At 41.9% G+C, this 25792-nt stretch overlaps 1 protein-coding gene across 4 annotated transcripts in view; it reads left to right on the top strand.

Annotated features, from left to right (window-relative positions):
- Window positions 1-22490, top strand: part of LOC129024262 (rhox homeobox family member 1) — a 120942-nt gene extending 98452 nt beyond the window's left edge. Inside the window, exons 2-5 of one of the 4 annotated variants that reach the window (XM_054471108.1) lie at window positions 13176-13225; window positions 15315-15756; window positions 18326-18371; window positions 22240-22490. In XM_054471108.1, coding sequence (XP_054327083.1) covers window positions 15359-15756; window positions 18326-18371; window positions 22240-22356 — 561 coding nt within the window. In that variant the 5' untranslated portion in view covers window positions 13176-13225; window positions 15315-15358 and the 3' untranslated portion in view covers window positions 22357-22490. The remainder of the gene's footprint in view (window positions 1-13175; window positions 13226-15314; window positions 15757-18325; window positions 18372-22239) is intronic. The other 3 variants (XM_063660034.1, XM_054471109.1, XM_054471107.1) reach the window with 3 other exon arrangements.
- The last annotated feature ends 3302 nt before the right edge of the window (window positions 22491-25792 follow it).

Genomic DNA, 25792 nt, shown 5'->3' with positions numbered 1-25792 from the left:
TCTGAATTCCCCTTCTGACTACTCCCAAGTATCTCTCCTTCGCTTCTCAGAAAAAGTTTCTTCAAGGAGTAGTACCTATACCTCCTTCCCCAGTTGTGAAAAACAAAAATGTTTCCAGACATTTACTAATGTGACCCAGGTGAAAACTCATTCCAGGTTGAGATCCAATATATTAACAAAAATTCAAACCTATTTGGATTTAGTCCATTTTCACATGTATTTGTTTTCAGTTTTTTGGTATAGCTTTATAAAATTGTATGACATGTATAAATTCATGTAACCATCACCACAATCAGTATATGGAACTGTTTCATCTGAAAAAAGAAACTCCCTGTTGTTATACAAACCATTTTTTTCAAGCAAGTAACAAAAATGTCAAGAGTACGTGGAAAACGGTATATTTGTATAAAAAAGGGAAGGCACAAGAACATTATTTGCATAAATAATATTAATATATTTGGGGTGATAAGTGGGAAGGTGTGGGGAAGGGGATTGAAGTGAGCCTTTTACTAACTACCTTATATTGTTGTTGCATTTTTTGAGCTATGTCACTATATTAGCACTTCAAATAATTAAAGATAGTAATTCTTTATCCAAAGAATGGCATAGTTTCCAAGTAGCATTTCAATGTCCTTTAAGAGCAGGTGACATATTGACCTGGGGTCAGTGGCCCTAAGTGTGCCTGGACCACATCAGTCAGAGCTGCTATAAGAAAAGTAGAGAGAAAATAGACTGGAACATCAATAGATTTAGTAACAGACGCAGTAATGCCTCAGTAAGTTCTCTATATTCACAACACCCATCCATAATGTAAATACAACTACCTGCCCTCTTTCTCCATACAACTACCTGCCCTCTTTCTGCCTGTACAAAGCCAATTACTTTGACAAGTAATTCAGTTTAGCTATCAATGCTGCCTCTGGTATGTCTTAACCAAAAGCAGTAGGGAATATAAACTAAAAAAAATAAAATCCTAAACCCCAACGAACTAAATGGACTCCCTTCTTGCCCAAAGGGAATCCCAAAGAAACCTAAAAGAAAAAGTTTCAGGCCATGACAGACAGCAGGGCATCAGGCATGCCTCACTACACCATCCCCACCCTTTCTGGAATTTAGGCAAAACTGACCAGCATTAACAGTAAAATAGAGATCATAAGACTGATAAGACAGATTCTTTGTAACAATAAGATACCAAACTATAAACAAGACCACCGACCATAGGCTAATTCTGGCTAGTTTTCAAAAAGTACACATTTGCATGCCTTTATGTCCTAAAAAGACCTTTTGATGTATAGGGCCTAATTATAATACATTATATGTTAAGTCCCCACACAAAAATAAACATGAGTCATATGTTACATACATATTTGTTCCATACACATGTGTCAAGACTGCCTTCATAAACATTTATGACCTCTACTGTATGTCTTAACCAAAAGATGTGGGAAATATAAACTAAAAAAAACCTGTTAAATTTGTGTATTGAGTCCACCTGTCATCATATCCCCACAGGAACTCTGGATACAATTGATAGTGGGGACTGTGCATGATAATTAAGTAATTAAGACTGAATGCTAAATATTATCCCAGATAATTCAGAAAATGTCTTGTTAGCCCTGCAAGACATGAACCAACAAATCAAAACTATGTCTGACCCCACATTGTCACTAGCTCAATGGTTAGCAACCTGGTTCAGGTCAGGACCGTCCTGGTGGCAAAAGCTGCTTATAACTTTGGCCCTGGTTGCAGGGATAGGCATATTTCTTTGGATTTTACTGCTGTTGCAACTTCTGTATGGAAATGCAAGACAGGCTTTCCCAAGAGACTTTCCTGGCCTCGCACCATAATGCTCCAGCAAACATAGTCTGTGAACCCCAGTACTTGTGAATATTTCCAACTCCAATGGATCAGTTCCATTCTGATACCCTGTAACTCCTCCCACTTTCAGCAGTAAGTAGCCAGAATAAAAACAATGCCCAAATCCCATGAAAATGGAATGGAATTTGACAGTGGGGAGTCGTAACCAAGTACCTCATTTTCTTAAAAAGAATTATTTTTACCTTTTTTTCTTTTTCCCTCACCTCTTACTTTACTCTTTAGGAATACAATTATAAACTTTACCTTCTTTCCAACAGGCACTCCCTGTGAAGCAGGAGAATAGGGTCTGCAGGCAGGGAACCTAAAGCTGTTTCATACTGACTTCCTAGAACTAAATTGAAAGGAAAGCCCTAACTTTCCACACCTAAGTAACAAAAGGACCAGAGGCTACTCCCTTTGCAAACCTCCACCTTTCCTTTGCTGCAGATGGGAAATTGAAAGTACCTCTGATTGGTTGATTTTGGCAACCAATCAGACCTTTGTATAGGAGTGTAACTTTATAACTTCAGTTCAGCTCAATCTGATTGATTGCCAGCCAGGTCTTCGTTTGCATAGAAGTACAACTTTTTGACTTCACTTTAGCCTCTGATTGGTTGCTTTCTGCAACCACCAGATGTTTGCATAGGATGTGACCTTTGTAAGTTCACTTCAGCCTCTGATTGGTTGCTTTCCGCAACCATTCAGACTGATTGCAGGCCACCACTTCATTTACGTGAGGTGAGCACCAAGTGGCCAATGGGAAACCTCTAGGGGGTATTTGGACCCAAGAAGATTCTGTATCTGGGCCCTTGAGCCGCTGCTCAGGCCCGCTGCCACCCTGTGGAGTATACTTTCGATTTCAGTAAATCTCTGCTTTTGTTGCTTCACTCTTTACTTGCTTTTTTTGTGCATTTTGTCCAATTCTTTGTTCAAAACGCCAAGAACCTGGACACCCTCCACCAGTAACACCTAGACTGAAAGCTTATCTAAATATATGTTTGCTTAGAAGTATCAGGGACCAAATCTCAAAACAAAACAGGTACTCTCTGGAATTCCCCACCACGAGATTGTCTCAAGACAACAATTAATTCACAATCCAATTCTATCCATGATGGTGCAGACCAGACCATCAGATGGCATCACTCAATATAAGTCATCCAAGCGAGTCACATAGACCTCGCACCTCCTTGCCCCTCCTACATGCCATTCACACCAACTTCCCCTTTTTAAGCCCTTGCTTTCTTCCCTGAAAGTTAAAGCAGTTCCCTTAAGGCAGGAGCCTGTTCTGTTTCCCCACTGCTAAGCTCTGGAATAAAATCACTTTCTTTTTACCACCCTCGTCCTTGTTATTCAATTTTGCAAGCAATGATTAGCTTAGCCTGCATTTGGTTACAGTAAGAGGAGGAAGGAGGAGAGAAACCAGTGGGAAGAGAGAAGTCTTAGAGACACCAGTTTGGGGAGATGATAAGTTTCCCAAAAAGACCAGTGAAGTTCCAAATTATCCTCAGCAAAACCATGTCAACAAGAAGGAGTTGGACAGTGTAGGTGGAGCATATAGTCAGTAGGAATTCAAGAATGGTGTTTCAGTTGACTCAGAAGTTCCCGTGGGGAAAACAGGATCAAATAGAACAGAGAGGCCTCACAAAGTAACAAGGAAAAAAATTTCCAGCCTGGGCAATGTAGTGAGACTCTGTCTCTACAAAAAAAAATAATAATAATTAAAATTAGCCGGGCATAGTGGCATGTGCCTGTACTCCCAGCTACTCAGGGGTGCTGAGGTGGGAGGATTGCTTGAGCCTGCGAGGTTGAGGCTGCAGTGAGCCATGATCACACCACTGCGCCCCAGCCTGGACAACAAAGGAAGACCCTGTCTCAAAAAAAAAAAATTTCCAGCCCAAAGAATCAATGAATAATTCCCACTCAAAATAGAAATCCAGAAAGAAAAGCTTTCAGCCCAGGGAGCCAGAGAATAATCCCCACTCAAGACAGAGATCCAGGAAGGAGACCATCCAGCCTAGGAGATACCTTTCAAAAGAAGCCTGGGACTCTAACCTGCTTCAGAGAGCATACTCAGAATCTTAAGAATCAAATCAATCCTTACCAGCTTTAACAGAAGTTTGCCTGGAACAATGGTTCAAAAGTCTGACTTAGCAGTGGATCCCAAATCAATCAGTCAGGAGTGAAAGAAAGGGCTTAAAAGGTGCACATCTGAGGTCCGCAGTGATAGGTCCAGGAGTCCAATGATGAATCTGATCCTATAAAAGTCACAGCATCATTACTGTTCAATTTTTTTTTAAATGACACTTGTTAAAGATGGTGAGAAAGACTGTGTTCAAGGGGGAAATATCAAGATAAATATAGGAATCACTGCAATGGCATCTTGCAATGGGGGAGATAGACTGAGATCAGCTAAAATACAATGCAGGCAAGTGGGAATTTAGAGCCAAGGAACAAGGTGGGAGTCAATGGATGGAAATTTACTAAGAGGAAACATCAGACATAATGGAAGATTTGGGCTAAACCGACCTGACATTATTTTTGCTTAAGGCACCAGGGTGATCAAACATCACCTGGGAGATGGTGGAGGATGAGGAACCAGATTAGATATTGAGAGTGGTTGGATATGGGGGATGGCTAAATAGACTTAGCAGGACTTAGCAGTTTCCTTGCTGAAATCGGACAATGCAGAGACAAACTCAGAAATCCAAAAATCCAGGCCTAGTTGAAAAAGAGCTCAAAGGAACCTGAGTAAAATTTGGTCAATAAGAGAATCTTTGTCAGCACTAGAATTCTGGGATGAATAAAACAGAGGTCCTTCCTTCCAGGAGCTCAGTGTAGTGGGGAATAAAAACATGCTCTCTAATCCCAGCTGCGTGGGAGGCTGAGGTGAGAAGATCGCTTGAGGCCAGGAGTTCCAGACCAGCTTGGGCAAGATAGCAAGACCTCATCACTAAAAAATACAGTTTTTATTACATAATATATATATTATATACAATATATATTAATATATTAACATATATAATATATAACATATATATAATTTTCTCTAATGATAACACAAGACAAGGAAATTCCAGTGAATATGAGGTGTTTGGCCATGTGTGCTCCAGCAGAAGGTGAAAGGGAGAGGTAGGAGACCAGGGCACCTTATGAAGGGACGTGATGAAGAGTAAGAATGTAAGGGGGGTAGGTAGGTTGCATAAGGGATCCATCAGTTGGATGGATTGAAAGGGTGAAAACACAAGGCAGGCAGAGAGGAAATGTGAATAGACAGAAGTAAGATGTCAGGGACTCTGCAGGCAGGTGAGCTCACTCACTTCTGCCACAGGCTGTCCTCCCTCTCCTTATTGAGGAGGCTAGGCCACAGCTTGTCATACCCATAGAGGTGTGGGTAGCTGCCATAATTGGCGGACCAGAAGACAGAAGCTAAGGGGATGCCATGTGGGGCAGAGGGCCACCCTAGAAAGCACGACCACTAGTGTAAGCACTAGGACTGGTTTCAAGAGCTTTGGCAGAGGCCACCCAGCTGATGGCCGAGGCCATTCCAGTCCCTAGGCCATGGGCAAGAGTGAAAGTGAAAGCAGCAGTCCTGCAGGGAGTGGGCAGATTTGCTGGGCTTGGGGCTTTTCCAACAACTTTGACATTTCCTCCAGAGCCCAAGGACTCCCAGATACCTCACTGCTGCTGTGGGATAAGGGGATAAAGAAAAAAGCCAGTAGGGCAACTGGGTCCCTGTCTCCTTCCAGTTCCACATGACATTCAAGTCTAAGCTAAACAGGAGACCTTGTTCTTTCTCTGCCTCATTCCGAAATGACTGAAGGGAAGTGTTACCAAAACACCAAGGCTACCGTCTAAGTCCTGCTGCTCACTGCACAGAAAGCCAATCACAGAGACAGTGAGTATTGCCAAGGAAAAACGCTATAATCGGATGCTGCAGCTGAGATGGAAGCTCAGTCTCAAATCCATCCCCCGAACCAACTAAAACTAGGTGTTTATATAGCAAGGAAGAAATTTAACAATGTATAAGAAAACAGGAACTAGGGAGGGGCAAGGAAGCAATCAAGATGAAAGAGGGGCCTAGCATCTTACTGTCTGGATGTGGTGATCTGGTGAGTTTCAGTTCTTTGATCCCTTTTTTTGAGAGGCCTGAAGGTTGCTTCCTGAGGAAGGAACTCAGATAAAACAAATGTAAGGTTCAAACTTTAAGACCAGAAGGGTCCATTTCTATTTTTATCAAAAAGAACAGTCCATGGCAGGGGTCCCCAACCCCTGGGCCACAGAGCAGTACTGGTCTGTGGCCTGTTAGTAAATGGGCTGCACAGCAGGAGGTGAGTGGCTGGTGAACGAGCATTACCGCCTGAGCTCTGCCTCCTGTTGGATCAGTGGTGGCGTTTTATTGTCATAGGAGCGCGAACCCTACTGTAAACTGCACATGTGAGGGATCTAGGTTGCGCACTCCTTATGAGAATCTAACTAATGCCTGACGATCTGAGGTGGAACAGTTTCATCCCGAAACCATTGCCCCGCCCGCCAAGTCCATGGAAAAATTGTCTTCCACGAAACCAGTCCCTGGTGCCGATAAGGCTGAGGACCACTGGTCTATAGAACTGTTGGGTCGGTTTCAGAAGGACCACAGGCCACAAGACGTATTTCACTGAGCAGCTGTTTCAACAATACAGTCAGTTCAGTTTGTGTTTCACATGTGTTTACATCAGGTATTATATAGAGCACACTGTCACATATATCTGTATGTAGATAATATATATATGAGTGTATATAACATATGCATGTGTATAATTATAGGGATGGCTCAAATCAAAGTACCTAATGTTTTCCTTAATGTCTACTAAATTAAAAGAAAAATATAAATAGGATGAATGGATGAGGAAAAAGGACAAAGTATTTAAAGCATTTCCTATGAAAATGACAACATGTTTATATGAGAGTTGCAATAAAAATACGGAGTGCTGAGTCAAACTACTGATAAACAACAAATATTTTTGGATAACTGTGTCTCATGCAATATTTGGGACATACTTTATACAAAAATATTTGTTGTTTATTTGAAATTCAAATACAAGTGAGTGTCCTGCAGTTTACCTGACAATGCAGAAGGGGAACATCACACACCGGGGCCTGTTGTGGGGTGGGGGGAGAGGGGAGGGATAGCATTAGGAGATATACCTAATGTTAAATGACGAGTTAATGGGTGCAGCACACCAACATGGCACATGTATACATATGTAACAAACCTGCACGTTGTGCACATGTACCCTAAAACTTAAAGTATAATAAAAAAAGATTATTTCCTATATTTCAAAATCAACAAGATTTGATTGCATTTAAATTTTTCTGTCCATTTGTTCTTCTATGTAATACTTTAAAAATAATTGGCATAAAAATTCAATCAATTCATAAAAGTCCAAAGCAAAAAAAAAAAAAACAAATCTACTGACATCTCATGAGGAAGAAATGATCAGGATTGGCATTAATGAACCCTCTCACAGAGACCACTACATACACACAAAATAAAGAAGGATGGGTGAATGGATGCAGAAAGAATTTAATAAGACTAAAATGATGCCATACATGCTTTTAAAAAATAAAAAGTACTAAATTTTAAATTTTACTTCAATATAAGAGAAGAAAAAGAAAAAAAGGGAGATTGAAAGAACTGCTGAACTTCAGGAAGTTCTACTTGATCACAAATTGATACTAGTTTTATAAAATTCCCTTTTTCTTCTCAAGGATGCCCTGCCCTTCCAGCCTGGTACTTTGCCCCTTGAGGCATAATATTTCTGAAAACTGTCCAAAGGACCTGCATATTGTTAAGAACAGCTGCAAAATGTACCAGAGAGAAAGATCAGGTGAGCTGGTGCCTAATTCATTACTGTGAGGTCTCCTCTCCTGGACACTTGCGAAGTCTTGGTCATCAGTGCTCTGAACCTTAAGATCAGAACCAAGTAAAGAGAATGAAAGATAAAGTTAGAAAAACTTCAGGTAGGGATGGAAGGCAGAAAGCAAAGCATATATGGGCACGGGACTTATAATAAGGAACAGCAGGACAGCACAATGGCATTCTTGGATTGTTGGCTTTAGAAATGCTGTCAATTATATTCTACTGCTCCAGAGAATGAAAATTGCTTAAAATTGGCTTCTTAGGCAGAGTTTACAAACTAGCAGCTCCAGCCTGAGTCTGTTCTGCAGACCTGATTTAGATGGTCAGCATACTTTTCAATAAAACATATTTCAGTTAGTTACCAACATTTAAAGAACTGAAGGCTTCATATCAACATTGTAATTTGTGGCCAATCTTGAAAAACTGAAAAATCTGGCAGTCCTGGCCCAACATTGCCAGCCAGCAACACTAAGCTGGAGCTGAATACTGGCTGCCCCTTTGGAAGAGACATATTCTTTCCCAGTTTGCCACAGTCCCTACCCTGCTTGCTTCTCTCTTTTATGTTACCTGTCTGGCCTTGTCAACATTTGAATTTACAACTCTGATTATTACAGTTTTTCTATTATGCAAACAGACATATCCAAAAGCAGAGAGAATGGTAAAGATGAACTCTATTTGTACCCATTACCCAGTTTCAACAATTATTCATAGACAACCTTGTTTCATGAATACCCTAACCAATTCTCAAACACACTTGGATCTCCCCCTGGATTTTTGTGATGCACATCTAGACATCACATCATTTCATCAGTAAATATTTCAGTGTGTATCTCCAAAAGAACCAAATGTGTGACTCCTAACCAGGCTTCTCCTGTTATGTCACATATGCCATGGGTTATACTGTGGTGAGAGGATATATTACAGAGTAATAGTAACAAATATTTCCGAGGTCTTACTCTGTGACTAGGTATTGTGCTAGGTACTTACATATATTGTCATTTATTCCTCTCCTCAATTCTATGGCATAGACAATGCTTTTATTCCCATCTTATTGATAATCTTCACATAGATGTCCTCCGTAATATATATACACATATGTATGTGTGTGTATATATATACACACACATATGTATGTGTGTGTATATATATACACACACATACATACAAACACATATACTGCATATTATTTTTATATTTATATACAATATAACATTTAGATACTTCATACTGATATTATTCACATATATATTTAATTGTATTAATATATAGGAACTAGAAAAGTAGTTTGGTTCTATTTTCTTTGGCCTTTTTTGAAGTCATGTATGCTCTGATAATGGGAAATTTCCATAAGCTGAGGTTTTCTTATCCCATTTTCTATTCGCAAAAACTCAAAAGTTTGAACTTATTTCCCAAACCTGGAAAAACACCAACTTCAGAATATCTAGGGCAATGGTATCTACGTCTTGAAGCAGGTTTTAGAATGGCTGCCCTGCCAAATAAGTTTTTTCAGGTATAGTGACCTGCACACCGGTTTCAGTCATGCTCATGCATCTTACAAGTTCCTTTCTGGTGACAGAAAGCCACAAAGATTCAGTATTTAGATTTGTGGATGAAACAAAATTTATGTTGTTCATTTCAAGCTTGCTTTTAAATACTTATCTCCCAACACCTCTCCCCGAGTATGCTATTTTGTAATATCCAGATTGAGGCTTTCTTTAGGAATGATTTTCCCCCATAGTGAATGTAAGGGGGCACAAAAAAAAACTCAGGATTCCAGAAAAATAACACTTTTTGCACTACTCTGAAAAATCAAAAATATTATGAGCAAATTATCAAACATTTAAATAAAACCAGAATTTGCCCATCCACTTGCACGACCATGCCTTACTCTCCTCACCCTGATCATGGTTCTTGTTCCTGATAACAAACCTAGTTATCAGGCCAAAGTTTCCCCACTTGATTCATTTGAATGTTGCTTGAAAATATTTACCTTGGTGTCCAGGAGGCATTGCCTCCACCCTGAAGCCCAAGGGCAAACAGGCCCCAGCAGCCTTGAAACCCCTAGGTAGCCTTCGGCTCAGAAAGGTTTGGAAGGGGCCTGGGGAAAGAGAATAAGCCCTGAGCCCAGCCCCTGCTCCGTGAAAAGTCGGTGCCGCCTGAGCATGCCACTTAGCTAACACCTCCGGGTATGGAACGAGTTGAAAAATGTTCTTCAGCTTCTGTAGTTGCACCAGTGTGAAAGTGAACAGCCAGAGGAGCTGCTGACTGTCCTCAGGCTTTCTGAGTTCGTGGCCACTGCCACTGTCGAGCTTCTCTTTGTCCATGGGGCCAGGGCCTGCCGCACTACCGCGGCATTCTGCTGGTGCTGCTGGTGCGGCTGCTCCTTGTTTACATTTGGACGGTATTTTGCCCTCCTCGTTTTCGCCCGATACAATCACTGAGATCACGGGAGGAATCGCATCTGGAAAGGCGGAAAGGCAAAGAGAAAGATCAGAACACTGGAGGCCTGAGTTTATGGGCTGGAGGAGGTTGGGGCCGCAAACTGAAAGCTGCACAAAGATAATCGGCTGTCGCAGGAAAAGGTAGTTTGCCCGAGTTCACTGGAGCACCTGTCACCATCCAGGCACTGACCATTAAGTTCTTCCCGGTCCTCGATTCCCGGGGTGCGATAACGGTGCCATCTTGGCTTCTCCTGGGCTGAAGTTTGAGTCCCTGCTGTTGATGAAACGGTGCGCCTCCACAGACTCTGGGCTGCGATCTGCGGTAATCCCCAGTCTGGACAAGAAGTGCAACGCTTCTTGAGAAAAGTCCAAGTACTCCAAAATTTTAGCCATGACTCCACCACCTCAGAATGCAAGTGTAGACCGCAGCCCAGTGCTTAGTGCATCCAACAATGTTAATGTTTACACTGCATGGGCTCTGGCCGCGAAAGTGACACATTGCATCCTCTGCTGTGCTCCACCTCCGGGCTTCTGGTTACAAGTACTCTACACAAGCTTAAGTGTTCCCTGTGTTGGGCTCCTGCTGTGGGCCTGGGCAAGTTTCCACCTTTTCCCTGCCTCCTCCTCCTTCCACCTTTTCTCCCTTTTTCTAGAAATAAAATCCTAATCTTATGCTCAGAAATAAATAAAACTTTATTGTCAAATAAAAGAGGCAGGCCAAATTGAGGACTATGGTTCTCCCTTCAAGATGTGTTTTGCAGACGCTCCAGATGTTAATATCCTCAGCACTGGAAATAGCTTCCAATAATAGGCCCTATGCTTGGTATCATACTATGATATTGGTCTACCGTATTTTTCCCTTTGCAACTATCATTATCTTCAGCACCGTTTTATGAAAGAAACTAAACCATTTTCATGGGCCGCTAAGGGTGTCATTGGGCTTAGGTACCTTACCTACTGTACCTAATGGATAAGTGCCCCTGCCTCATATTTCTGCAAGATGGCTAAGAAATCAGCTTTAAAAAAAGGTGATTAAACAATTCACTTTTAAAAAGATGTCAAGGGATGGCAATCTCACAACCTCTCTCTGACTTCAACCAAAATCTAACTTTTGTTGGAGTCTGGCCCCCTCTCCTTCTCTTGACTAATCAGTTCATGATCAATTTTCAGCCTTGGATCAAATGCTGCATGAGAGACATGTAAGAGTTTTAATCATGGAGTGCAGTAGGCTAGCTGGGACGTCTGTGACAGCTCGATGTTCTTCCACATCTCAGATTTCCACAGTGTACCCCGGTGTTTTCTCACCTTCAGTCACTCATAGGCATCTTAGGTGAGTGTTGTTGCCCTATGCGGGCACCAGAAAAGCTAGTACTTACTTAAATGTTTTACTTTAAATATAATTTAATTTTTAATTTTTGATTCACTCTTGAAAACCTGAAGTACCTAATGGAACCCTCATCCTAAGCAAAAATAGCCACAAATCACGGCCTGATGTAACAGATTTATGTGAGCAGTGACCCTAGAACCAGACTGGGTACCTGAATCATGGCTTCACTCACTACTTGCTAGCTGGCTAATCTGGTGAGCAGTTTATTCTCATTTTGCCTTGGTTTAATAATTTTTTAAATGGAGATAACAATCATACCTAATTCATAGAGGTGTTTTGAGGATTAATTAAGGTGCTTAATTATACAGTTTCACAAATGACCAGATCATGCAGCCTCACATTTCCTACTTGACTCACTTTCATATTTTCATATTTTTTTATTCACAAGGGAAAGAGAGAGAGTGATTGTTATCCTCTGGCAGCATGTAATAAAGATAGAGCATCGTCTTGTGAAAACAGTACATGTATCACGTTTCTATGTACCTATATGTGCTTCCATCAATAAGCCTATGTTGGTTGCTGCATGTTTGAGCCCTGGGCCAGGAAATGTGCCAGGAGAGTGTGTCTTTCACTCAGCAGATAGATTTTCTTTCTTGGCCTAATATATCTTATTCCTAGATACCAGAGCAAATAATAATGTAATAAGCATTACCATGTATTAAGTACCTAATCTGGACCCAACCCAAGAACAAGCAGTATGAAAGTGATAAGCAGGGGCACCATGGTGTAATTCACATTTTCATCATCAGATCACTCTGGCTGCTGGGTGGAGAATGTTTATAGGAGAAAAAAGGTGAAAGCAGGGAGACAGGACACTAATGCAATATCCCAGGTTTAAGATGATAGTGATTATCTTAAGCATGTCAGAGAAAAAAAATTAAAGATTTGGGAATGTGTTTCTGAGGCGGAGTCAACAGGATTTGCTGATAAATTGACTATTTGGAGTTGAAGAAAAAGAATAAAACAGTCTATATGTAACCAAGTACCTCTTTTTTAAAGAATCAAATGAATTATTTTTTCCTTTTTCCTTTCCTCACACCTCCTACTTAGCTCTTTGGGAATGCAATTATAACCTTTACCTTCTCTCCACCAGACACTCCCTACACAACAAGCTTATCTAACTACGTGTTTACTTAGAAGTTAGAGAGACCGAACCTTAAAGCAAACCAGGAACCTCCAGAACTCTCTCCTACCAGGAGGCAAATTGAGATTGCCTCAACTTACAACCTAGCTCTGCCCATGACAGTGCCAGCCAGACCACCTGATAGATAAGACATCCGAAGCAAGTCACGTAGACTCTGCACTTCATCGCCCTCCCCCTGCATGCCATTCACGCCAAGCCCCGCTTTCAAAGCTCCTGCCTTCTGCCCCAAAGGCTGTAGTGGCTTCCTCAAGGCAGCCTGTACTACTTCCCCTCAACTAGCTCTGGAATAAAGCCACTTTCTTTCTACCAGACATCGTTCTTGTTCACTGGACTTTGCAAGTGGTGAGCAGTCGGAGCTGTGTTCAGTTAGTTACATGTATGTCTTGCCTCATTGAACTCTCATGAAAACCCTATGATCGAGACACTGTTGTTATCTCCATTTTATAGGTGAGGAAGCTGAGAACCAGATAGATTCATCCAGTGTCCCAGGACACACAGTGAGTCATGCTTCAGATCTGTGCTCCTAGCTGATGCCTCCCATTACTGGTAGTCCTTTCCTGCTCCCCACAATGTACATTTCTTCATTTCTTTTTCTATTTTCTTATTATCTTTCTATTTTTCTTCTTCTTCCTCTCTCTTCTCTCACTAGGGATAGAACGCAAGGATCTCACTTAGCCCAGTGGATGGCCGTCAATTAATGGGGCAAGTGGCTTAGTCCTTGTCATGCTGCCAAGTGCAAGGGCCTTTCCATGCTCAGAATCACCATGAAGACGAGAGCTATCTCTCTTGGTAGGCTACAGACTCAAAGGGTCTGCATATTTATATATGCTGCCAAAAAAACCTCAAATAACCAATAGATATAAATAGATACAGAAAGTTTTTAAAAGAACATTTAAAAATAAAATTTTAAAAAATATTTTTAAAAAACAAAATAAACTATATAACATCACTTAAGAGCACACATACAATCTCTAGAAAAATTAAGGATTCATGAGTTGTCCACCCTCAGAAGATGTCCATGCCCTTCCTCATGACAGACTCTCTTAGCGTTTTCCTTTCTTTCATTTTCATTTTATTTCTTATTTTATTATTTATTTTAGAGAAAAGGGGCCTCTGTCTGTTGCCCAGGCTGGAGTGCTGCCATGTGATTCTAGCTCACCGCAGACTCAAACTCCTGGGTTCAAGTGATCCTCCCATCTCAGCCTCCTGAGTAGCTGGGACTAGTGCAGGAGCCACTGCACCAGGCTCTTCAGGGTTTTTCTTCGTAATTGGGCTTATTGGGGTCAGTGGTAGGAAGGCTGTGTAGTTACGAGGCTCTGTGGAGCAGAAGTGGCCCCACATCCAGTAAGCTGCATATCCGTAGATCCCAAATCTCCATCCCAAGATTGGAGATTTTTGGCAGGTATGCCCTTACTGGGACTCTTCCTATAGCATCCCTGATTTTATTTATTTATTTATTTTTTGCTTGTCCTTATAGCACTCCATTTTGCCATGAGTACAGGTTTCTCTTGCATAGCCAAAGATATTCAGTCTCAGGCTAACAGATTCAGCCTCGTGTTTATTCTGTGTTGACTTTCTCAAAGGGTGCGTTAGATTTCTTGCAGAGCACATCTTACCACCCAGAATGCTCTGCATGCCCATCTCCAAGATCCCGATCCCAGCACTGAAGAGAGCATGGCAGCTCTGCTTTCAGTGCCTTTGCTGGAACTCTGAACAAGCAGCCCCCTAGTCAATCATTTCAGCTTAATTAATAGCCCGTGCCCTGTGCATGCTGCCAAATATGGAGGGTCAGGCCATGAGATATTCTCCAAACTTTTACTCAGGGAGTCCTGTGGTCACCGTGAGATCTCACCTCCCCCCTGAGCCCCCAAATCAGCTTTCCTCAGAGTAGTAACTAGGCCCAAGTAGGGTGTAGTCAGCAAAGCTGCAAGCTGGGGCCCCATGTTGCATACATATATGCCTCCTATTGTCCCTTTTCTTCTCCACACTGCCCCTATGTTTTGGCCACCCCACTCCACCCTCAACCGCCACCCCCACCCACGACCCATACCATACCCCTCACCCCCACCCACAACCCCTACCCCCACCAAGCACCCCCCACCCACAGCCCCCACCCTCCACCCACACCTCCCATCTCCACCTGCTACCCCCACCCCCACCATGTACCCCCACCCACAACCCCCACCCCCAAACCACAACCCCTACCCTCACCCGCAACCCCCACCCTCACTGTGCACCCCCCACCCTCCACCCACACCCCCATCCCCAACTGCAACCCCCACCCAGCTTTGCACCCCCCAACCAAACCCCACCCCCACTCGCAACCCCCACTCTCACAGTGCACACCCCCAGCCCCCACCCGCACCCCCACCCCCCACCTGCACCCCACCCCACACTCACAACCCCCCACTCCCACCTGCAACCCCCCACTCCCCACCCCCACCTGCACCCCCCAACTTCCCATCCCCCCACTCCTCTCCATTCCCTCTCTTGCTTGTGCGCATAAGCAAGTCTCACTCATTGCAACTGTAACCAATGCCAAGCATGAGAACAGAAACTAGCTCCACCCTCTAACCCCCACTCCAGCTGCAGACGCCACGGAGTTCGTGTAGGGGCACAGCGCTCCAGCCATGGCGCGTTCGCTCGTCCATGACACCGTGTTCTACTGCCTAAATGTATACCAGGTAAAAATAAGCCCCATACCTCAGCTGGGGGCAGCATCAAGCGCAGAAGACCATGTTGGCCAAGGAGCTCCAGGCCTCATGGGTAATATGAACCCTGAGGGCGGCGTGAACCACGAGAACGGCATGAACCGCGATGGCGGCGTGATCCACGAGGGCGGCGGTGGAAACCAGGAGCCTAGGCAGCAGCTGCAGCCCCTTCCGGAGGAGCCGGCCCAGGCGGCCATGGAGGATCCGCAGCCCGAGAACATGCAGCCACGAATTCGGCGCACGAAGTTCACGCTGTTGCAGGTGGAGGAGTTGGAAAGTGTTTTCCAACACACTCAATACCCTGATGTGCCCACAAGGTAAGTGGCCTGCTCCAGGAGCCGCGAGATCTCCCAAGTTCGTTTCGAGGCATCTTTTTCTCTCCCTTGCCCCACCCAATCATGAGGAAAAAGCCACTGGGGGTCCTTGCCTGCCTTTGTGCTGGTGTGGAAGGGGATATTTACCTCCTGGGCATCGAGGTAAATGTTTTATTGCAATGTTTATGTGAATGAAACCTGGAAACTAGTTCGTGCCTCCCTTTTTTAAAGATGTGGTAAAATACACGGAAATATGAAATTTACCGTCCAAACCACTTTTTAACTATAGAGTTCAGTTGTGTTAAGTATGTTCACATTGTTGTGCAATAGATCTCTAGAATTCTTCTCATCTTGCCAAGCTAAATCTCTATACCAGTTAAGCAGCTCCCCTTTTCCCCCTTTCCCCAGCCCTTGGCAACCACCATTCTACTATTTTATGTCTCTATGATTTTGACTACTCTAGGTACTTCATTTAAGTAGAATCATACAGTATTTGCATTTTTGTCACTGACTTATTTCACTTAGCATAAGGTCTTCAAGGTTCATCCATATCGCAGCATATATTAGAATTTCCTTCCTTTTTAAGGCTAAATAATATTCCATTTTATAGATACAGGTGCATACACACCAACAGTACATGGGGATTCCAGTTTCTCCACATCCTTACCAACACTTGTTATTTTCTGGGGTTTTTTACATAGCCTTCCTAATGGGTGTGAGGTGATACTTCATTGTAGTTTCGATTTACATTTCCCTAATGATTAGTGATGTTGTGCATCCTTTCATGTGCTTAGTGGCCATTTGTATATCTTCTTTGGAGAAATGTCTCTTTAAGTCCTTTACCCATTTTAAAATCTGAGTGGTTTTTTTCTTTCTTTCTTTCTTTCTTTTTTTTTTTTTTTTGGTTATTGGGTTGTAGGAGTTCTTTATATACTCTGGATATTAACCCCTTATCAGATGTGATTTGCAAATATTTCCTTCCATTCTATGAGTTGTCTTTTTACTCTGTTCATTGTATCTTTTGATATACAGAAGTTTTAAATTTTGATATAGTCCAAGTTATCTATTTTTTCTTTTATTACCTGTGATGATGGCCTGTTTTTGTTGTTGTTGTTGTTTTTGTTGTTGAGTGGGGGATCTGTCACCCAAGCAATCCTCCCATCTCAGCCTCCTGAGTTGTTGGGATTATAGGAGTGAGCCACCACACCCAGCTCTGGTCTGTTTTTATAAATAAAATTTTTTTGAAATTGGGGTAAGGAGAGTGAGGTACTGTCATGCAACTACAGTGCTAGATCCTTCCTTTATTTAAAATTTTGATAATTTGTTCATCATAGTTTTTTTTTTGTTTGGTTGGTTGGTTTTTTGTTTTTCTGGTTTTTTTGTTTTGTCTTGAGACAGAGTCTCTCTCTGTGGCCCAGGTTGGAGTGCAGCAGTGCGATTTCAGCTCTCTGCAACCTTTGCTTCCTGGGTTCAAGCCATCCTCCCGTGTCAGCCTCCTGAGTAGCTGGGACTGCAGGTACAGGCCACCACACCTGGCTAATTTTTGTATTTTTTGTGTGTAGAGATAAGGTTTCACCATGTTGCCCAGGCTAGTCTCAAACTCCTGGGCTCAAGCAATCTGCCTGCCTCGGCCTCCCAAACTGCTGGGATTACAGGCCTGAGCCACAGCGCCTGGTCCTCATCACAGATTTTTGCATTAATTGTTATTTATTAAAATAGTGCATTAGGGCCAGGCACGGTGGCTCAGGCCTGTAATTCCAGCGCTTTTGGGAAGCCGAGGTGGGAAGATTGCTTGAGTCCAGGAGTTCAAGAACAGCCTGGGCAACATGGCAAAACCCCGTCTCTAAATAAAACTTAAAAAATTAGCCAGGTGGGTGTGGTGGTGTGTGCCTGTACTCCCAGCTACTTGGAAGGCTGAGGCAGGAGGATCGCTCGAGCCCAGGACATGGAGGCTGCAGTGAGCAGTGATCCTGCCACTGCACTCCAACCTAGATGACAGTGAGACCTTGTCTCAAATAATAATAATAAAAATAATAATAATAATGCATTAAATTAGTCATCTTGGCCGGGTGCAGTGGTTCATGCCCCAAATCCCAGCACTTTGGGAGGCTGAGACGGGCAGGAGTTCAAGACCAGCCTGGCCAACATGGCAAAACCCCATCTCTACTAAAAATACAAAAATCAACTGGGCATGGTGGTATGTGCCTGTAATCGCAACTACTCGGGAGGCTGAGGCACGAGAATCGCCTGAACTCTGGAGGCGGAGGTTGCAGTGAGCTGAAATCACGCCACTGCATTCCAGCCTAGGAGACAGAGTGAGACCTTGTCTCAATTTTTAAAAAAAGTATTTCTCTTGATTACTGAGTTGTTAACGTCACCTTAAATTTCGTGATGAGGGTAAACCATTTCTAAAGCAACCATGGAGCTGGGAATTAGAGAAAAGTATATACTTGGGGGAGGTGTGAGGGGAGATTATAAATTGTAAAACAAGCATGAAGTAAATAGTACATACTATATATTTCATTTCGTCCACAACTTTGAATACTAACCATGTGTGATTTTCTCTCCACAGAAGGGAACTTGCCGAAAACTTAGGTGTGACTGAAGACAAAGTGCGGGTCAGTACACTTAAAGCAATTTGAGAGGGCAGCCATTCTAAAACCTGCTTCAGGGCATTGAAGGCTTTGAAGGCTTTGTCCTGAACGTTCTAAAGTTGTTGTTTTTATTATTGTCTTTTTTATGTTGACAAATAAGTTTTGAAGTTTGGGTTCCTTGTCGGTAGAAAAGGGAGTAAGCTCCAGCTTATGGTTCTTTCCTCTTTCCCATTCCAATTAGGGAATATGATTTCCTAAAGGAAAAACAAAACAAGACTGCTTCTCCTAATCTGTATACAAAATTAGACAAATACATACATATGAAACACATATATGTATAATACATATAATATATACATATATAATACATATATACATATATGTATTATATATTTTATATATGTATACATTATATGTATTATATATATAATAGTACATATATGTATATATGTATTATATATTATGTACATATAATATATACATACATGTATCATATATGATACATATACATATATGTATCATATATGATATACACATATATGTATCATATATGATATACATATATGTATCAGATACATATACACATATGTATCAGATACATATACACATATGTATCAGATACATATACACATATATGTATCAGATACATATACACATATATGTATCAGATACATATACACATATATGTATCAGATACATATACACATATATGTATCAGATACATATACACATATATGTATCAGATACATATACACATATATGTATCAGATACATAATATAATAGACATATATACATATATGTATGTATCCAATAAATAAAATTCAACTCCTTCTAACACTGGTATCTTTTAGGATCTTTTAGGAACAATTTCTGTGTAGAACAATTTCTGTGTAGACTCATTGTGGGGCTCAGTCTTACCTTAGAAGTATTCAAGTTAATGCAGGAAGGAGCAGGGTTATATGAGGGTTCAAGTGTACTAAATTATTTAAAGCCAGGCCTAAACACTTAGCTAAATGAGTGAATTTATAAATATTGGGATGAGGGAGTAATTCACCCACAGAACACATTACATGACTAAATAATGTATATTAGTTAAGCTGAGACTGATGGGAAGATAGCTTATATGTCCAAGCCCCTGGTCCTTCTTCGTTTGTTTTTAAGTTATTGGTAAAGCAGTATAGAGAGTAGCAGCCCTAAGTTTTAATTTTCTAAAATACTTCGATGTGTCAACCTGAAAATATTGCTAAAATAGTCACCTTATTTTGAAATTGAGGAAGGTTTGTAAGGTTTGTATGCTTTGGAAAATTGTCTAAAGAATGAAGCAAACAAAATGAATAATATTGAATTCATTTCAGTTGACCAAGAAGGGTGAAAAGGTTAGAGAGACATATGGTCAAAATAGGCTTTGCACATACTATACAAATTCAACATTATGAAACTACTAAATGTTTAAGTGACTGTTCTCTTGAGGAATTTCTATCCATCTAAGGATTTATATTTCTTTTTGGTGGTACTTTTTTGAAGAGGTGGGTTTTCTGGAATTTGTTTGGAGAGGTGGCCCTCATTTTAGGGTAGGTTCACACCCATGTTAATTTCAAATACTTTTCATTCCTTTAAGCAGTGTTAACTAATTTGTAGGTCATAGGATTCAAATGATGACCACTTAAGACCAAAGAAAACCATACATAGTATCAAAGTGATGTTTTCCCAAAAAAGAAAAGAAAACAAAAATCAGGATGACCTTATTATTACCTTTTATGCAGAGTGCATGTGTGAGTGTAGTGAGGGAAATGCACAGCAGATCTGGTGGTGGGTTGTCCAAAAAAGCAGACTAACAAAGCGGGTTACTGAGTGCTGGCATCCTAATGGCAAAGGGTGGGCTCACAATCACACCTGGTTCGGGTTGGAGAAGTTGAAAAGAGGTTGGGATCACTTTTCTCCGGCTGGTAAGGCAAACTCAGAGGAAAAGAAAAACAAGGCTTGGTGAGTTGTTTTTCCCCTCCCTGGGTCGACATAATGTTCTCTCCTTAGTGCTCTGAAAAGAATATGAGCCACAAAATACAAATAAGGGAAGAGACAGAATGCTCTCATGTATCTCCAAACTATACAGCATAAATTTCCCCCAAGAAAGTAATACATAGTTTCCCCATAGCTTTTGCAGATGTAATGCAACTGGTTTATGAAACCAGTATTGGGAATGCAGACCTAATATCAGAACATACCAGTTAACCCACTGTACACTTTGGTTATGTTTATAGAGATTTGACCAGTGGTACACTTGAAAGCTCCCAAAATGAGCTCTTTTAGACTTTTAGAGACTGGCCTCATGCAGCAGAAATACTGCAAATCCTTAAATGGGAAAGTAAAAAAGACGTGTCAGGTAGAGAAAGAAGGCCCTTTGTGCTGCTTACGATTTGCAGTTTGAGAACTTTTGAAAGTAATAAATACAATATAAACTCCATTAACTAGGATGCTGAGAGGATAGTGACATCTAACTGACAGGTTCTTTTTGTCTGTTTGCTTTTTAATTGTTGGCAGATATTTAGGGAGGAGCCATATTTGTGACCCTTCCCCCACATTGATGTTAACCATCTTCCTAAAATGCTGGTTCCACCTTTCTGCCTTAGGAATAGGGGGTGGGATTCAGATCTCCTGGTTGAGTAGCAGGGCCTAGGGGGCCCTGCCTTACTGGGCTACAGCACCTCCAGTCTCCAGGATCCTGGAGCTGTAGCTAAAACAGAGTGAGCTGACCTTGTCCTGAGCCCAGGAAGGTTTGGAGAGTGCAGCAGATTGGAGAATGAAGATTTGGCATTGGTGACAATGGTATGCCTCTTTCCCCTAAACTATTGGGTGAGCAGAGATTTTTGAGAGTTTCAGTTAATTTGGGTCGAGTTGGTTTCAACTTTCCTTAATGCTACAGGCTAAAATATCAAGGCAGTGTCCAGGCCTCTCTTGCCAGAGGACGAATGATCCCTTAGACATCCTGGAAGGAAACCTGTCTAAAATTCCAGTGTGCTCTTTCCTATTATTTACTACATACTAAAGATGGATTTTTTAAACAATCCCCTGAAAACCATTTGAAATTAGGCCCACTTTTTACCATGCCGAACTTCTCCCACAAACAAGATGAAACTCTCCCTAGTGAGGAGGGAGCAGGAGGCAGCTGGATAGTTGATGGTCACTTGTCAGATGCACACCTTTTGTTACCCTGTTGCCAGGCATTGAATTAACAGCAAAGACTTGGAACAACTCATAAGCCAGAACTGCATCCAATACCTGGAAGTAACCATTAAAGAATATTAAAATTGGGGCTGGGCACAGTGGCTTACGCTTGTAATCCCAACACTTTGGGACACCAAGGTGGGAAGATCACTTGAGGCCAGGAGCTCAAGACCAGCCTGGGCAACATAGCGAGACCCTGCCTCTACAGAAAAATTAAAACAGCTGGGCATAGTGGCATGTACCTCTAGTACCAGCTACTTGGGAGGGTGAGGTGGGAGGATCTCTTGAGCCCAGAAGTTCAATGTCACAGTAAGCTATGATTGCACCACTGGATCCCAGCCCAGGCAAAACAGCAAGACCCTATCCCCAAAAAATAAATAAATAAATAAATAAATAAATAAATAAATAAATAAATGAAATGGAGAAGAGAGATACAAAGTAATAAGCTTATTCCAGGACTTGGCAGAAAGCTGGTCCTCACTAAGGGTGAGCTGAAGGGGGCCACAGGCTATGTTGTTAGCTTTCCTAAGGTATTTTAGCAATGAGGAAATAGCTTCTCCTGATGCAGTTTAAAATCTCAATAGCATATAAAGTTGCATCCTGCGTTTTTCTATTACGACATTAACTGTTCAATATACTAAACCAATCCCCTTTTCCCTCTGATTGTAGGTTTGGTTTAAGAATAAAAGGGCCAGATGTAGGCGACATCAGAGGGAATTAATGCTTGCCAATGAACTACGTGCTGACCCAGACGACTGTGTCTACATCGTCTTGGACGAGCCCTAGAATGCCATCCTTCTTCAGGAGCTAGTTTGGAGATGGGTTTTTCTGGTGCCACTGACACCTGGGCTGCCCATGCCGCTCAGGCTACCTTATCTCCTCTGAACTTATGTTATCAATAAAGAGACAAATTCTCAATATATTTGTTTTTGTGTGCCAATTGTGATTAGTAGGGTATAGGTGCAAATTGTTTTTAAAAAGCCATTTAAGGCCGGGTGCAGTGGCTCACACCTGTAATCCTAACACTTTGGGAGGCCGAGGCGGGTGGATCAGGAGGTCAGGAGTTCAAGACCGGCCTAGCCAAGATGGTGAAACCCTGTCTCTATCAAAAATAGAAAAAAATTAGCTGGATGTGGTGGCAGGCACCAGTAATCCCAGCTATGCAGGAGGCTTGAACCCAGGAGGCAGAGGTTGCAGTGAGCCAAGATCGCACCACTGCACTTCCGCCTGGGCAACAGAGTGAGACTCCATATCAAAAAAAAAGAAAGCCATTTAAACAAAATGACAAGGAGATCTTTCATGAAATGACATCCCTGAGTTGCCATCAACAATAGGCCCTGCACATCACATCACAGAAGTTTACCAAGCGTCATTGTGAGTTTGCACAGACCCATACATCCTTCTCCACTCCCCCTCCCTACCCCTGCCATTATGCCATCCTCCTCACCACCTTGCCCCTTTAGGGACCACAAATATGTGCAAGAAGGGGTGAAGCAGATTCCTGGTGAGACAACAGTGTATTCCCAGATAAAACTGAGTTCCAGTTATGCTGACTAGTTCCGTCCAAATTCTGGACTCTAAAGAGAATCTTCCTAGGTGGCTACTCATAGGATTTATGGGAAGGTGGCAGCTGAACATAGATCCACTCCACTATGCTCCAAATTCTGTTCACTGTCCTCCCTTTTTGTGGGGGACACAGGGGAATAGGAGCTATTCTACCCCAAAGATCCTGCTGCTTCAAAAGAAACACAAGCAAAAATTTCATTAAGCCCAAAAAGAGGCTCTTCTCTCCCTTTTCTCCCATCCCCCCAGCCCAGGAAGCATATTGTTATACCTTCCCTAGCTCAAAAGCAGATGAACAATCCTTTAAGTTTATTTTGTCATCTTCAACATCTTCAAGAGAATCCCACTTCCTGCTGATTACAAGGTGAAAGGGGACCTTTTCATTTAGTGGTGCTCAAAGAAGAGTAAGAAGATGGTACCCTGAGCAATGTTCCAGAATAACCACTCACTGGAATGAAGCAGTCAGACCTCTGCTTTGTTCATGCTATTGTAAACCAAAAATAAAATTCGAAGCCCTGCAACTATCTGAATGGATCCCTCCTCTCAGCCAAGGGCATTCCAAAGTTAACCTGAAAGTTAACCTGAAAAACTTATTCAGGTCATGATGGGAAGTAGGCGTCAGACATGCCTTATTATTCCCTACTCCCTTTTGGAATTCATGTACAGCTGACCAATATTAATGTTAGAACAGAACTTAAGACTAAGACTCTGTGGCAATAAGACACCAATTTCCAGCCTAACTCTAGTATAGCATCACATGACAGATAGCAGGGCTTGAAAGAAATCAAAAGTATTTTACCCTATGTGTTTCTTTGCCATATTTTGAAATAGTCCTGCAAAGCTGTCTCTTGTGGGGGAAAATGTACATTCTCAAGAGAATCCCCTTTCTTGTGCAGGCCTTTTTCTTGATCCAGGAGAGAATCAACTCAAGAAACATTTACAATCTATTCTCTCTGAAGCCGGCTACCTGGAGGCTTCCTCTGCATAATGGGAAGCTTGGTCTCCACAACCCCTTATCTTAACACAGACATTCTCTTGTATTGATTCTTGGTCTTTAGACAATAATGTAACTCTTTCAGCCAATTGCCAATCAGAAAATCTTTGAATCTACGTATGACCTAGAAGCTCCCACTTTAAGTTTACCCACCTTTCTGGACAGAACCAACGTTGTACATCTTACATGTATTGATTGATGTCTTATGTCTTCTTAAAATGTGTAAAACCAAGCTGTAGCCCAACCACCTGGGGCACACATTCTCAGGATCTCCTGAGAGTTTTCTTGGGCCATTGGTCACTCATATTCGGCTCAGAATAAATCTTTTCAAATATTTTACAGAGTTTTACTCTTTTCATCAACACGATCTTCTTTGTGCAAAACTTCCAGGATAGAAAGAAAACAAAAACAAAAATAAATTAGGAAGATGAAGAGGCCCAGCCCATTTTTTAAAGCATAAAGTTCTTCTCAGTTTAACCTTTGTTTTTGAGTAACCTTTAGCAATATGAGTCTCCTTCAGTGGAGTTTTATGTTAAAAGAGATTAATTGTGGACCCCACAGTCATACTATAAAGTGATTGCAGTGACTATAGATAAGGTATCACAGTTACCCCACAATTTCCTCTCATGGGTCTTAATCAAAGACCAGTTTAATAGTGCTCATATGTTCCCAGTGTAAAGGAAGGCTCTGTTTCCTTGGAAAACCATGCCATGGTGCCTGCTAATTTTAATTCCTTACTTCTTCCTTTTTTCCACTTGTGATTGTCAAATGTCAGCAAAGTAGTATGCATAATGTGTGGCACCCTCAGAGAGAGGGTTGTTATTGCTACACAGAAGCCCCAGGCCCTGTTGGGAGTGTGGAAAATCCAAGAAGAATGTACCTCACCACTCTCACAGGATGATTTTCAAACCAAAAATTATTTCCCAGTGTTAATCACTTTCCATCTAAAACAGTAAATTTTTCAATGCTTTAAGCAGCCTCAGAATTAGTGGGTCTGTACAAGTAAGCTCCAAGACACCATCAGACCCAGGCCTGACACCTTCTCTGCACTGGCTACAGCTGAAACTGAAGGCCGGAGACTGCTCAGCAGAAATCCTCAGTCAATCCTCACATCCGGTCTGACACACACTAGCAGAGAATATTCTTTTTTCACGTTCAGATTTCCTGGAAGAAGCAAAATAAAAGTGAATACATTTTCCAGAAGTGGATAGCATCTTCAAGAGTCATATACACTGTTTTTTAACATGTCTGTACTTCCAGGTGCCAGAAATTAAGGCAGAATTCAGGCAGGATGGTGGTATGAGGCAGAAAAGATAAGCAAAACATTGCGGTACATGATAATTTACCTGCAGTCTAGGTTTTCAAAGAGAGAGACCCTCTAAAATTAATGCCACAAAGAACACTTCTCTTTCTTTTATTTTTTTATTTAACTTTCATTTTAAGTTCAGGGGCACAAATGCAGGTTTGTTACATGGGTGAACTTGTGTCATGGGGGTTTGTTGTACAGATTATTTCATCACCCAGGTATTAAGCCTAGTACCCATTAGTTATTTTTCATTATCCTCTCCCTCCTCTTACCCTTCAGTAGGCCCTAGTGAGTGTGTTCCCCTCCGTGTGTCCATGTGTTCTTACCATTTAGCTCCCATTTGTAAGTGAGAACATGCA

This window comes from Pongo pygmaeus, chromosome X (genome assembly GCF_028885625.2).
Source record: "Pongo pygmaeus isolate AG05252 chromosome X, NHGRI_mPonPyg2-v2.0_pri, whole genome shotgun sequence".
Classification (NCBI taxonomy): Eukaryota; Metazoa; Chordata; class Mammalia; order Primates; family Hominidae; genus Pongo; species Pongo pygmaeus.
Note: the sequence above shows the minus strand (reverse complement) of the source record. Positions and strands in the feature narration are given on the sequence as shown.